Source organism: Corvus brachyrhynchos, unplaced genomic scaffold (genome assembly GCF_000691975.1).
Source record: "Corvus brachyrhynchos isolate BGI_N302 unplaced genomic scaffold, ASM69197v1 scaffold370, whole genome shotgun sequence".
Classification (NCBI taxonomy): domain Eukaryota; kingdom Metazoa; phylum Chordata; class Aves; order Passeriformes; family Corvidae; genus Corvus; species Corvus brachyrhynchos.
In genome coordinates, this window is record NW_008235977.1 from 4,339,370 (window position 1) to 4,352,812 (window position 13,443).

The window sequence follows — 13,443 nt, forward strand, 5'->3', positions numbered from 1 at the left end:
TCGCGCCCCCGCCCGGAGAAAGCCAGAATTGCGCCGGCTGCCCCGGGCGGGACAGAGTTCCCGGGAGCCGTGTCACGCCGTGTCCGGGACAGGCCCAAGTTAAGATGTTTGGAATGAGGCTTGGAAACTGTGCCCCTTGTGGAGTGTGCCGGAACACCCGGAAGAAGAAAGGAGCCGGCTTGGTGTGGTGTGACCCCAGGCTGTTGTCGGGCAGCGGGCTGTCAAGCCCTTTTAAGCGGTTTGCTTAAAGGTATTACAGGAGAGATATGAATCATACACTGTTTATAGATATTAGGATCATATGTTTCACTATGTTAATTATTAGGACTTGTTTCTACAAGAAAGATACAGAAGGACTTTTTAGAAGGGCATGTAGTGACAGGACAAGGGGGGATGGGTTCAAACTGAGAGAGGGCAGGTTTAGATTAGATACTTGATGGAAATTGTTTACACGGAGGGCGGTGAGACACTCGCACAGGTTGGCTGTGGCAGCTCCATCCCTGGAAGTGTTCAAGGCCAGGTTGCACAGAGCTTTGAGCCACCTGGTCTAGTCCCTGCCTACGGCAGGGGGGTGAAACGAGATGACCTTTAAGGTCTCTTCCAACCCAAACCATTCTATGATTCTATGAGGTTTTTTTATATAAGATGGATGTTTAAGACCATCCACCTAAGATGATCTTAGCATTTCTCCGTCTCTTCCATTCTAGTATAGATATGACACAATGATGCATATGTCTACCTGTCTTTATAAATACATTATTGTCTTATTTTTATCCCTCTTCTTCTTTTTAAACATTGAATAATTATTCTAAACACTCAAGCATAATCCAAATTTACAGACGGCTCAGTTGTAGGATTTTATGAGATTTCTATCCCACTTGTGGTCTTTGTGGTACTGACTGCAGTGCAAATAAAGTTCAAATCTTCATGAACCATAGGAAATATTTGCAACTTTAGTAAGAGAGGTAAGAGTGTTGACTTTTTTTGCTTTATGGCTCACATAATCATACAAATTATAAATTTTGATAGTATTTAGAGTTTGTGAGCAAGATTGCCCCTTGGTTGTATCCATGAGCTTGGTTGGAATGTCTGTGATGTTGATCAAAATTTTTGGCAGCGGTAGAGGAAGAATAAGGATTTTGGCTCCTAGTAGAAGGATGAAGAAAGACAATTTGACTATAAGAATATTTGACACTAATGTGCAAACATGATGCTTATTTGCTTTTAATAGAAAGAGAGACTGAGGTTACACTTCCCTAAAAGGGCAGTCTTGCTCTTCCCTCCACCTTTAAGCACACACTTGTGCCTCCAGCCTTGCCTCACCACAGCTGCATTTGGGGCTGTGTGGTGGGACAGGGGAGGGAGGTGATCTGTTTTTCTCTGCAGTGCACAGTGCTGCTGTGATTCTAGCAGTCCCAAAGCAGAGCAACTGAACCTGCTGCGGAGTTGTTGCCCGGGGTTCTGGGGCTTGTCCTTTGCATTCTAGAAGAAATACACGTATCTGGGTCACACAGATCAGTTCTGGTGCTATTGCTCAGTGCGCTTTGTAGTTTGTCACTGTTGTTCTGTTGAGTAATTTGTTTAATCTGAATAAGTCCCAACCCGCTGCTGTCCAAGTGTTTTATTTGTTGTTCATACGTTACAAAGGTTGAGGATCAAGTAACTCAATAGTCAAAGTATAATTTCTGTACTGACTATCCTTTTTATGTTCAGTAATAAATGCAGTTAATGTTTATTAATCAAAAATCCATCACTCAGTTTTATTGATTTGTTCAGAAGAGTGATGATAATGGTTTTGAGGCATAATAGCAAATGTGGAATGTTTTTAACTTCTGGTCTTACCACAAATTGGTGATTTTTCTACCGATATGGAGTCGGCTTTTGATAGGTCCTTTTTAAAATGAATGGATTCCTGTGACAAGATGACTCCTGAAATTACAGTCATACCCACAATAAGAGCAGCTGTGTTCACAACTCAACAAAGGAAAAGGTCAGCACCTTTTCCCTCCCAGTGCAGAGTGGTGTCATGTCCATCCAAGCTCATTTCAGGGCTGCTGCAATTCTGGTGTTGCAATGTGCCTGCACTGTTATTCCTGAGAGCTGGGGCAGTGACTTAGAGCTCATCTGGCTGACAGCTAAGCGGGCAATGTCATTCAGTGACATATCTCTAGTCATTCTGCTTGTGTCTGTGCACTTGTGCCAGCTCTGGTGCTGTAAACTGTTTTTCTTTTTACTTGCATAAAATTATCTCTGGATATTAATAATGCCTGATACAATGTTTAAAAAGTATCCAGAAATATTTCAGGCTTTTAAAGTCCTCACCTTTTCAGCATCTGACGTCTTTAAAAATATGCAAAACAACACAATTTACCCAACAAGTCATATAAATAGCTAAAGACCAGGAAGTAGTAACTGATGCCAGAAGGTCTTTGAAGTTGCCATCACCTGTTAGCAAACACATGGCCAAAACAGTAATCTTTAAATAACCAAGCTCAGGCTCCAAAAGGCTGCTGTTAAAAGCATGCTGAAAAGGTGAGGCCATCCTTGTGAGAACACTGTCAGTCTTAAAGCCCTCTGTTCATGATGTTGGCAGTACATTTGTGTCAGAGGCACAGGGTAGGACTGATACTGCCTTGGAGGCTTAGACCCTCAAAGTTTCAGTGTTTCACTGCAGGCTGGGAATCTGGAAGTACTTGGTTCTGTATCTCTCAGCTGATGCTTGGTAACATGTTAAGCCACCATAATCAGTTATGGGTTCAAGTGTGAATGGTTTATGAGGTTCAGCTGTAAGTGACTGTAATCTGAGGAAACTTGTCATGCTTTAGAAGAACCACTCACGCAGGTCTTTGGAAGGGAAGAGCATCAGGACAATTGTAGCTCTAATGTTGGCCACAAGAGAGCAAGCTGAAACTGTGCTGGCTGCTCAGAGACAGTCCAAGCAAGAGTGGGGCAAGCCATGAAAGACAGATGGATGAGGTCTCTAAAAGGGGATGGCACAGTCAGAGGATATTGCATTTTTGTAGGTTTTTGTCTGTTTTGGAACATCCCCAGTTCTGATCTTGGGTTATTTTGTATTCAGACATTATTATCATCATAATCCTCATGAGTAGATTCTGAGATGTAACATCGATCTCTGTGTTAATTTCACAGTTGAACCTATATTTTAGTAATTTGCTAATTTATACCAGTCTAAGAAAATTCAAATGGTTGAAATTAATTGGGTTTGCTTTATGGCAATCCTTCTGCTAATTTGTCTGAGACATCAGGATTTGAAGGGAGTTAGGTTAATTTATATAGCCAGGGATCTGGATATATATACTGGAATTTAGGCAAAATTGTGAGGTTTTTTCCTTAGGTTAAGTATCTGGATTGTCAGTTACAGGAGAAACCTTGCAAAGCCTATAATCATTCTACTTTAAAAGTCCTGTCACTGCAGGTGAAACAAGAAATCTGAGCACTCTTATGGTCTTGAAGTACAGTCAGCTTTTTCAGCTCTTTACTTCTGATACACTGTTAAAGCAATCTGAGAACTCCTTTGCACAAAAATTCTGTGTAGTTCACAAGCATAAAATTATTAATTTTCTAATTAAAAGCAGAATTTCACCACTTTCACATGGAGGATTTTAAGACTGTTGTCAAAATAGCTGGGAGCTATCATCAGTCTCTCATTAGTTTTTACAATCTGATGGCATACCTCAAAGCTTCTAAAAGTGCTGAATCAAATAGCTTGTTTGTAAAATACTCCCAGGGGTCTTTCAACTGATGATTTAAGTAAGAGAGGATTTAAAAATAGACTTTTCTGGGTCCACTCTGTGGACTTCAGTGTAAAACTGAAGACAAGAGCCTTTCTCCTGGTCTTATGTTGCTGTAGTTGAGAAGACAGTTTGACCTTTAATTTTCATAACTTTTGCTTCCTTAGTGTAGAACAATTTGTTGTGCACTTTGTTAGACTTTAAAAGAGAGTTAGGATAGTGCCAGTTTCACTTAGAAAGGCACAACTAAAAGATTTGGATTTGTCTCTTGCATGGCAGTTCCTCACATGCTGAGAATGACCAATGCACAGGTTTCCTGCAGTAACCATCTAGTTTGAATATGGGATCAGAGTTCCAGATACACATTTTGAGCAGTGAATATTCAGGGATCTTAAAAAATCAGGTGATCTGCCTTACAAAACAAACATTTTGTTTGCGGTATGAAGATGGAGGGCCTGCTGCCTGGATGCTGGAAGCTATTCTATTGGTGCCACCAAAGACCAGGGGTATGAGAGGCTTAAAACTGCTCAGGAACATTGGATAGACCAATGCCTAATTTGGATTACCTTGGATTGGGCATTGTGATATAAAATCTGATTAGTGCTAATATTTCTGCCTAATGAGAAAAGGAAAAGAACTGCACCAAAAACACTCTGAGTGAAGAGTCAACCTGCCCAGTAAGTATGCTTTTTGGAAGCTGAGCTAGGAAGTCTGGAGAAGACTGGACGGATAATTATGGACTTGCTTCTCTTTCCGGTTGGGAGTGCCTCCATGACAGTAAGTACTGTGTTTAATATTATGTACAACTGATATTTTCTGGAAGATAAGACCCAGAGATTAGATTGTTTTGAAGGAGTAGGCAGGCCTGACCAGGATGGGCTGAAGGTATGGAAGTAGCAGCCTGCTTTTGCTGCCGTAGTATGGGCCTCCTGGAATGAGGGACTTGGTAATTTTGGCTGAGATAGGTTACAGCCCCATAAAGCATGTTCCATACACAATGGACCTGCCTAAGGGTGAGCTTGGGCAGAACAGAACATGTCTGAGCAGGCTGGAGAAAGGGGGAAATGCATAATACTTTTGCAAGGCTCTCTGAGGCAAGAGTGAAGGTAAGGCTGTTTGCTCTAAGATGCCCAGTTTAATTAGGATCTTGCCTAGGTTTTTTTATTATAAATGCGTTGCTCTCATGCGCTTTTTGTGCCTTCGTTCTTACTTGTCACATAAATTTGGACTTAGCTCTTGCTACTGGGAAAATAGAGCCACTTGGACCCCAAGGAGAGAGATTATTTTTCCAGGTTTGGAGATGGGAGTTATTTGAAAGGAACCACTTAAGTTTTCAAATTCTAATGTGCCAGAAGCCATGTTATCAAACAGCTTGTTGTGCTTCATTTATTTTTAAACTTCATTCTTTCTGTGCTCAAGGCTTCCCTTTTATGCCATTACCCACTGTCCTTATTCCTCTCCAGTTTTATTTTTATTTTTCTTCTCTCTACTAGAAGTTTTGGTACAAATCAGCCTGCACACATGGCAGAACAACCTGGAATCCAAAGAAACTGAACCCTTAGTAGAACTTTCTAGTCTTGAGGTTTACACTTGTTCACCATCCTTTTATGATGAATATGATGCTTAGTGCTTTCGGAAGAACTCAAAGTACTTTCATAGAACTCAAAATGCCTGACTGAGATAGATGAATACAGAGAGGAAGTCTAAGCCAAAGCTGTATGAATTGGCAGGGTGAGGAACAGAACTTGGAGGTCCTGGCTTTTATTCACATTCCACCTATGAGCATTAGTATTTCCATGATTAAATTACTATTTCCATTTTTAAAATGGGGCAATTTTTGCTTTATGAAGTCACAGTCAGAAAACTCCTTGTTGCAGAAATATTCACTGCACTGAATGGCAAATGTGTATCTATTTTAATTTTATCACAGTTTTTGTGTTGACTGTTTTAAACCTTCATGCTTGCTTGGCAGCCTAGACCCTTCACCTCAGTAGCTAGAAGGAAAATATTCTGATCAAGTTCTCATGGAGCAGCAGACTAAGCATTCCACAGCTAGGTGAGCTCTGACAGAAAAGCTCATAGAAAAGAGTTCATGAAACATTTATTTTGGGTTATCACAGAACAAAACATTTCCATTTGTCATGTTGATGTAAAATGAGAAAAGAGTTTGGGTTATCACAGAAAAAACATTTCCATTTGTCATGTTGATGTAAAATGAAAAGCAAAATTCCCTGGTTGCAAGTTGCTGTGCCTTAAGCTTTAGTACGATTGTCATCTTATTTAAAGTCTAGACACCACTGAGATTTAACTGCTTTCCCCAAATACTCTCCTGTGAAATCACTGTTCCTATCCTCTTTCCCGCTTTTAGCACACTTTTTGGAGTAACTACAGCTATTACAATCAAGGAAGAAGGGCCTATGGCAGTACAAAAGGGCAGGCTGTAACTACTGTGAGCTGTAAGAATCTCATGTTTCGGGTAGTGTAATAGCCATCGAAAGATTTCCTTCTCCTTCAAGGCAGAACCACTGGAACTGAGAAACCAGCAATGTAAATGCTGATAGGCTTTGAATGTTTGCCTTATCTGTATCTGATACGGTTACTTAAAATGCAGTAATGCTGCCTGCATTCCTGGTATTTTCAGTGCTGATTTTTTAAAACATAAATTCATCATTTGGAGCAAGAATAACCACAAGGGAGGGAGAGGTATCATTACATTTTAATTGTTGAATACTTAGCAAAATGTTGCCTGTGACTCTGAATTTAACAGTAATTTAGGTAACAAAATTAAGGTCTTTCTGCCACTGACATACATTATTGTGTGAGAGAGGTAGCCTAGATAAATCATAAGATTTTGTAACATTGAACATTCGAGTAACATCCTTTTTATAAAAGGCATTTCTTTAAAGAAAGGTACTGGTATTTAGCACGTCAGAAATCAGTACAGTAGCTGTCTGAAATACAAAACAACCCCAAACTAGCACTAGATACCTGTAAGTTAATATCTCAGGCTACATGCAATGTAAGTTCAGTTAATACTATTAAAGCAAACTTTAAAAACTTTTTTACAAGGCTTTAAGTATGAGAGTATCAGTGTAACTTGACAGACTTACTCAGAAACCGTGACCTTGGTTAGCAGTAGAAGTCAGAAATAAGAATACTGAATTTAGAATAAACAACCTTTGCCAAATTTTGCTTATAGTCTCAACAGGTTGAAGTGACAGTCATGTCAGCATCAGTTTTCATGGCATAAAGGAGGAAAATTCAGAGTGGCCATTAGTAAAATGGTAAAATTGCAAGCAACATGAACAAGATGCGACTACACTTGACTCTCTCCAGACCAGAACAAAAAGAGAGGCATGACAAGAAATTGTAGTGAAGGAACATACGTTCCTGGAATTATTCCAGTCCTAAAGGATAAAAGTTCTCTCTAAAGAAGGGAAAATGGGCAACTATTTTTCACTTTCTTTGTCTCTTCTTAGCCTTCTCTGCTGTTTTCACCCTCAATGAAATCCTGAAAAATGATTATCCAGGAGATAATGAATTGGTTAAAATCCTCTTATGGACAGTGTTCAGAGCTCAAAAGACAATTCAAAATTTAAAGCAGTTCTTAGACACAGAGTATGGTTAAGATTTGACTGCAGGGTTCTTCAGTTCTCTATTCCAGTAGGAAAAAACCCCTACATCTAAGCCCCTGAACAGTGGTGTCACAGGCTATGCTTGGTTTAGTGGTAAGCAAGAGTTAAACTGATAAATCTGTCACAACTATTCTAGAATTTATACAGTAATCAGCACAATTAAAGCAGAGCAGGTTTGGCCAACACCTGCTGAAAAGTCTTCATCATCCTTGCAACTGTCAGATTTACCCTATTACTTACACTGCTACTGCAGAGATGACATTAAGATATCTGATAAAAAATTGTATTATCTAGAAGGAGGTCCTGATCTCTTTAAAAATCAGAGGAAGACAATAATTGCTCTTTCTTTTTTTTTTTTTCTTTGCATTTTACTTTTTATCTGAAGTATTTAATTGACTTTTAATCCTTGTTTAAGTAAGTCCACTATATATAGCCTAACGTAATATTGTTTGCTACTGAAATGGATGCAACAACTCCTCTGCTGCACATAAAGCCACTGGAAGTATTTTTGGCTAAGAAATGAAGGCTCGAGCATTCAGTTACTATTCATGTAACTTACACTTATTTGTTTACTGTGTTTTCCACAGAGTGTTGCCAGGAGACTTTGTCAGGCTTATTTTCAATCATGCACTAAACTAGACTGCAGCAGACTGTATGCTTGTTCCATTAGTGCTCTACCTTTATATTTTTAATAAAACAGCTAACAGCTAACAACTTGGAGAATAAAATACATTATTTGAATGACTGAAAAGCTGGAATATTTTGTTCAGAGGTGACGCTGGGAAATGAAATGCATTTCTTGTTCTGAGTAAGAATCAAAAAAAGGATTTATTTTTTGTTGACTCTTGTATTTGGTATTTTAAACTGTAATTAAAGTCATTATCATCTTATAGAAGAACTTGGATATGTGATCTGCATCTTGCTTGCTTAAATGAATAGTACTCTGCAAAGCTAAATTCTGCTGCTTTCCTCTTGTAGATAATTTGAATCATAATTTGAATCATAATGACTTGATTACAAAGCAAGGTGAGCAAGGTTTAGCTGGTGAAGAACTTTTTGGGTTATTGCATTCTTCTTGCAGGGAATTGAAGCAGCACAGTCTTGAACATCTTGCTGCTGGAGGATTTTCATTAGCTTTAATCAAACTTCAGGTCTCATTTGTATAAATTTAAGTGTATGCAAGTTTGTTAATACAGAAATACAAGTTTATATATATGTACATAAGCCTATTAGATAATAATCCTAGATATTCTATTTATTGTTAGTAGCATTTCTTTATATTGTAGAATTCTGTTTCATATGTATTTATGTTGTCAAATAAGGAAAAATAAGGAAGTTAGATGATACTAAGCACTTAAAAACCCCTGCAAACAAATAATAATAATAAAAAAAACACTTAAGGAGAGCAGAAAGTATTTTAAATAGCTTTATACCTTAAGAGATGCTGTTCTTGCTCCACTTCTGATCTGTCTTGCCTACCGATACACAATTTTGTCTTAGGCTTGATGACCTCTGAGGATGTCAGATGCTGTTTTGAAAAGGATTTTTAAATCATCATGGATAACTCAAATAGTACTTTTTCAATTTTACAGAAGTCATTGAAACCTAAACTCAGGTGAGTTAACACTTGTACAAAATTAGAATTCATACAAAGAGAACAGCAAAGGGGGCAATTTGACAGGCAATGAATCAGACCTAAATATACATCTGATACCACTGCAGTTTGCTGTTTTCTTTCAGGCACTACTCTGCTCCAAAACCATGCAGGATATCTTAGTATTTCTCTTGGCAAGCATATTCAGTATTAAATGTATACCTCAATATATTATCTTGATAGTCAGTGCTCAAGCTGCTTTTAGATTTTCAAAACTGAAGGTATTTTTCTTTGACCAGGCTGCATCATGCATGTAGGTGATGAAGAAAGCAGAAGATTTTACTCTAGTTACTGGACAATTCAATTTTTAGCCATTGCAGGTTGTGAATGTGTCTCATATTCTGATGCTGAGGACAAAGCTGAGGAGACTGAGGGTAAAGGTTTTGTGTTCCAACATGTAGATAGGGAAGCGATTTGGGTGAGCGGAGGAAGAGAAGGTTTGTAGCATTCAGCCTCTTCCCAGCAGAGCTTCTAATGACAGGTTGCACCATCTATTCTGCCTACATATCTAGCCCTATGCAGAATAAAAATGAGGAAATACTTGCTAGATGATTGGCAAGACGTTTGCTAACAGTGTTGACAGTAGCTATCTTTCTGATCTGACACTTCACTGGTTCTGTGTGTTTGACATGTGGGAGAATTATTTACAACTCTATCAGAAATGGAAAAATGGTTGAAAGAGACATCCAAATAGTAGAGATTGTTGCCTCTTTTAAATTTAATTTTATAACAGAAAAAGCACTGAGTGGTGGGGTTTCAATATATTTAGAACTGAAAATATTTATGTTGTTCATGGTTGGTAAGTGAAATGTAATGCCACAGAAATTCCTAGTTTTAAAATGCTGGGTTTTTAATAGACTAATTTTCTGAGCCCTAATGATATTTTTTTGTCATAGAGTACAATTAAATAAGGAGAATGAAATCTCATGCTTCAATAAGTGTCAGAAGGGAATTAATTTAAGCCCCTAAGTCTCCTGTAGTTGTGTGTGCAAAAGGAACAGTGACTTGCAGATCTACCTAAATCTGCTCTGCAGTACTGGCTGTTGTAGGGCAGGTCAGAATGTCAGGAACTTAGGTGAATCTGATAGATCTTACACTGTGGGATCAAATGTTCCTTTTAAGAAGTGAACAGCAACAGCAAAAAGGCACAGTATCTTGCACTGTACTAACTACTGCTGGCTGTTCAGTACTAAAGCAGTTGCACAAATGCTGGTGTAGTCTCAGTTGTCTTGTATCGGAAGATAAGCAGTTGGCAATCCTAAGCCTTGGTTATCATCTTCACTTTTCAGGCTTTCACTGTGCTAATTAGCATGACTAATTAAAAATAACTGGATTCCCTGAAGTTTGTTCCATTTGCATTTTAGCATTAGAACATTGTTTTTCCACTGAAGCATTTACTTGAGTTTTTACTGAGATACAGGTACAGGGAATTCTGCTTAGACATTAACACCATTTTAAATGGTTTTTCTAACTAGTTAATCTTCAAGATTTTGCAATGTATCTGTAGCTAGTAAATAGGTCTTTTTGCAAGGGTTTATTTATTATATATCTGTCAATTTCTGATTTGCAGAACAGAGCTTATACATAGGAAAATAATTTAGCAGCATTTTATTGTTTAATTCTTTATGATTTGTTTCTCATCAGTGTACTGTGTGTTTGGATCAAGTAGTTCTCACTGCCTGTGGAGCATCTTTTGTATGACCCGATAGGTGAAATATTTCTGGTAAACTCAGTTGACTCTGGTTAATTTATGTTCCATGTGTTACTGTGATTGGATGTTAGACTGTACTTCCAGTTCTTTGCATTTGAAAGTCATTAAGCATCCTTCCTGCTTGACTTCAGTGTCATTGCTTCATGTGTTTATTTGCTTATTATTTAATTGCAAAATAAAACTTTACTTCTGAGAATTTTTAAAACTCATCACCCACTCTGCATTAGGTATGAAGTAATCTTCATTTCCTGGCCTTAATTATTGCATAACACTGCAATGCACAGTGGTGGAACAGCTGCAACATCCTGACTGAAAATTCTGCATTATCTGTCCTTGAGCACACTGCAGTGTCTACAGAATCATACAAAACATGCCAACTTCAGACAGGAAGGATTATTAATTGGAGGAAATTTCCTGGGTGATCCTGCCAGGTTTAGAGATTATATTATGAAAGGCTTCTACTAGGCAGTAGCTTTATCTAGCAAGCTGTTTTCCTGCAAACAGAGATTTGATGAAAGATCAGAGTGCCACACCCTGTGCATAGGTGTGGGAAGAACATTTATCATTGTTTGGTTTGGTACCCAAATGACGTTGCCAATTTTTAATTTGCTGACGTGATGGCAGCCTGACCTCTGTCTCAGAGGGCACAAAGGCATACCTCAAAATTAATAAAAATCTTTATCACAGAGTATCTTGCTGTTCTTTTCTATTTCCCTAACTATTTGACTACTTCTTCTGCAGCTGTTGCTCTCACTTTGACTCTCCACAGTTCTCAGGGTGCAAAATATACAGCTATGTACTCCAATTACTGTTACTATTTGTTGATTATTTTGGCAGGAAATGCTTGTACAGCTGCTTTTTTCCTTTCATAAAACATCCCTGGGGACCGAAGTCCTTGTTCTGATGACAGTGAGAATGTTTTCAGCTTGTACAGAAGTCAGGTGGTTCTCCTAAAAGCACTATGCTAGAGCCTTTTAGCCTGCAGAATTTAAATATAAACTGTGAGACTGTTCATAATATGGCCATCCTCTAATGCTTTATGATCCCATGAACAAAGGTGGGGGGTTAAGTTTATAGCACAGCATCATCTTCCTTGACTCTTATTCTCCTCACAGTATGAAATACTGTATGAAATGTGTAAAAAAAAATTCAGCTAGTAATGTCTCCTTAGCAGAATGGAAAATTCTAAGGTGCCCCTATCAATGAGGATGAACCAGTAGCAGATACAGGAGATATTTGGCAACTGGAAGCCTTAATTAATTTCTCAGATGAGATAGAAGAAGATGCAGATGATGACAGAGAAGCAGTGGAACAGGTTGTCCAGGGAGATTTTGCTGTCTCCAGCCTTGGAGGTTTTCAAGACGTAACTGGATAAAGCTTTGAGTAACCTGATCTTGTAGCTGACTTTGCTTGGAGTAGGAGATCAGACAAGAGACTTTCTGAGCTCTTTTCCAACATGAATTTTCCTAGTATTCAAATCTTTGATATCAAGAAAAGCTTGAAGGTGTCTAGCATCTCACAAGGCCCATAAAACCTGCCACAATGTAGCCTGATATTTACCTGCAAGATGTTCCTTTAGTCTATGACCCTTCTTTCCAATAAAGCCTGCTCACATCTCCTGCTTCTGTTAAATGACTTGTGTGGAATGCTACTTAAACCCCATTTCCCATATTTAGTGATCTGACACAGACTCCAGTACAAAGATTGTACTTATCACTTGGCCCCAAGACTGCAACAGAAATTCTGTTTAACTTCTGTGAAGTTACAGTGGAGAGAGAGAACAAGGACAGTGTGTACCATATTCTTTTTATTTGCAGGAAGTCTTATTGACTTCTGCATGCTTAACTACTGAAGTTAATTTCCTTACTTCTTCCATGCTGACAATACTACTGAGATCAATTAATCTGTTTTTCTTCCTTTCATGCTTTTATCACACTGTTTGCTTTGACCTGGGCAGTGAAGTCACTTTCATTGTTTTACTCCAGCCATTCTTTAATTTCCATTTTTTTCTAATACCTAAAATGACTTGCGTCTTGCATTTCAGATGTTACTGTTATTCGCTCCACGTTCCCTATTGTCCCCTCTGATCCTGCAGCTATGAGCTTTGCTGTATGGCTGCACAGTTACTGCTCTAACAGCTACACTTCATCGAACAATTCCTGTGCAGATTGCTCACCAGAAAGCTGTTGCATATCAGAAAGCCGATGGCAAACACATGCAAGGCGTGCAGAGGGGAGAGGGCTCTGACCACCTTCAGGGAAAGTGATGTCTGACTAAACTCAGCACCTCTTTACTCATTACACAAGGATCTTCTTTCCTTGAGGAACTATAATAAGGTGAGACACACTGGATATTAGCTGGTCAGTAGTTTTCAGTGTGACAAGCTCTAGTGCTCTTAGCTAATTTTATATCTATATATCTATATACATAAAATGGTGGTTGAATTAACCAAACAGCTAGTGATGTACACACACACATACACATATATATTGTAACCAAGTAGGTCAGGAAAAATACAGTGGTATCCCCAATACTTTGTCCAACTGCTCTGTTTCCTGAGGAGCACCCAGTACTGTGGACAGTGTGCAAACATGTTTTAGGTGTTAACAGTGTGACTTTTCCTCATAAAGGACAAATCATGACATTTCAATCCTGCAAACTGCCTACAATTTTTTTTTTTTTTTTTTGTTT

The 13,443-nt window shown here is 38.5% G+C and overlaps 1 protein-coding gene across 1 annotated transcript in view; it reads left to right on the top strand.

Annotated features, from left to right (window-relative positions):
* The first annotated feature begins 9,288 nt into the window (after positions 1-9,288).
* The window catches only part of SLC40A1 (solute carrier family 40 member 1), a 29,279-nt gene continuing 25,124 nt past the window's right edge, over positions 9,289-13,443 (top strand). Inside the window, exons 1-2 of the mRNA XM_017729219.1 lie at positions 9,289-9,415; positions 11,943-12,115. Coding sequence (XP_017584708.1) covers positions 9,289-9,415; positions 11,943-12,115 — 300 coding nt within the window. The remainder of the gene's footprint in view (positions 9,416-11,942; positions 12,116-13,443) is intronic.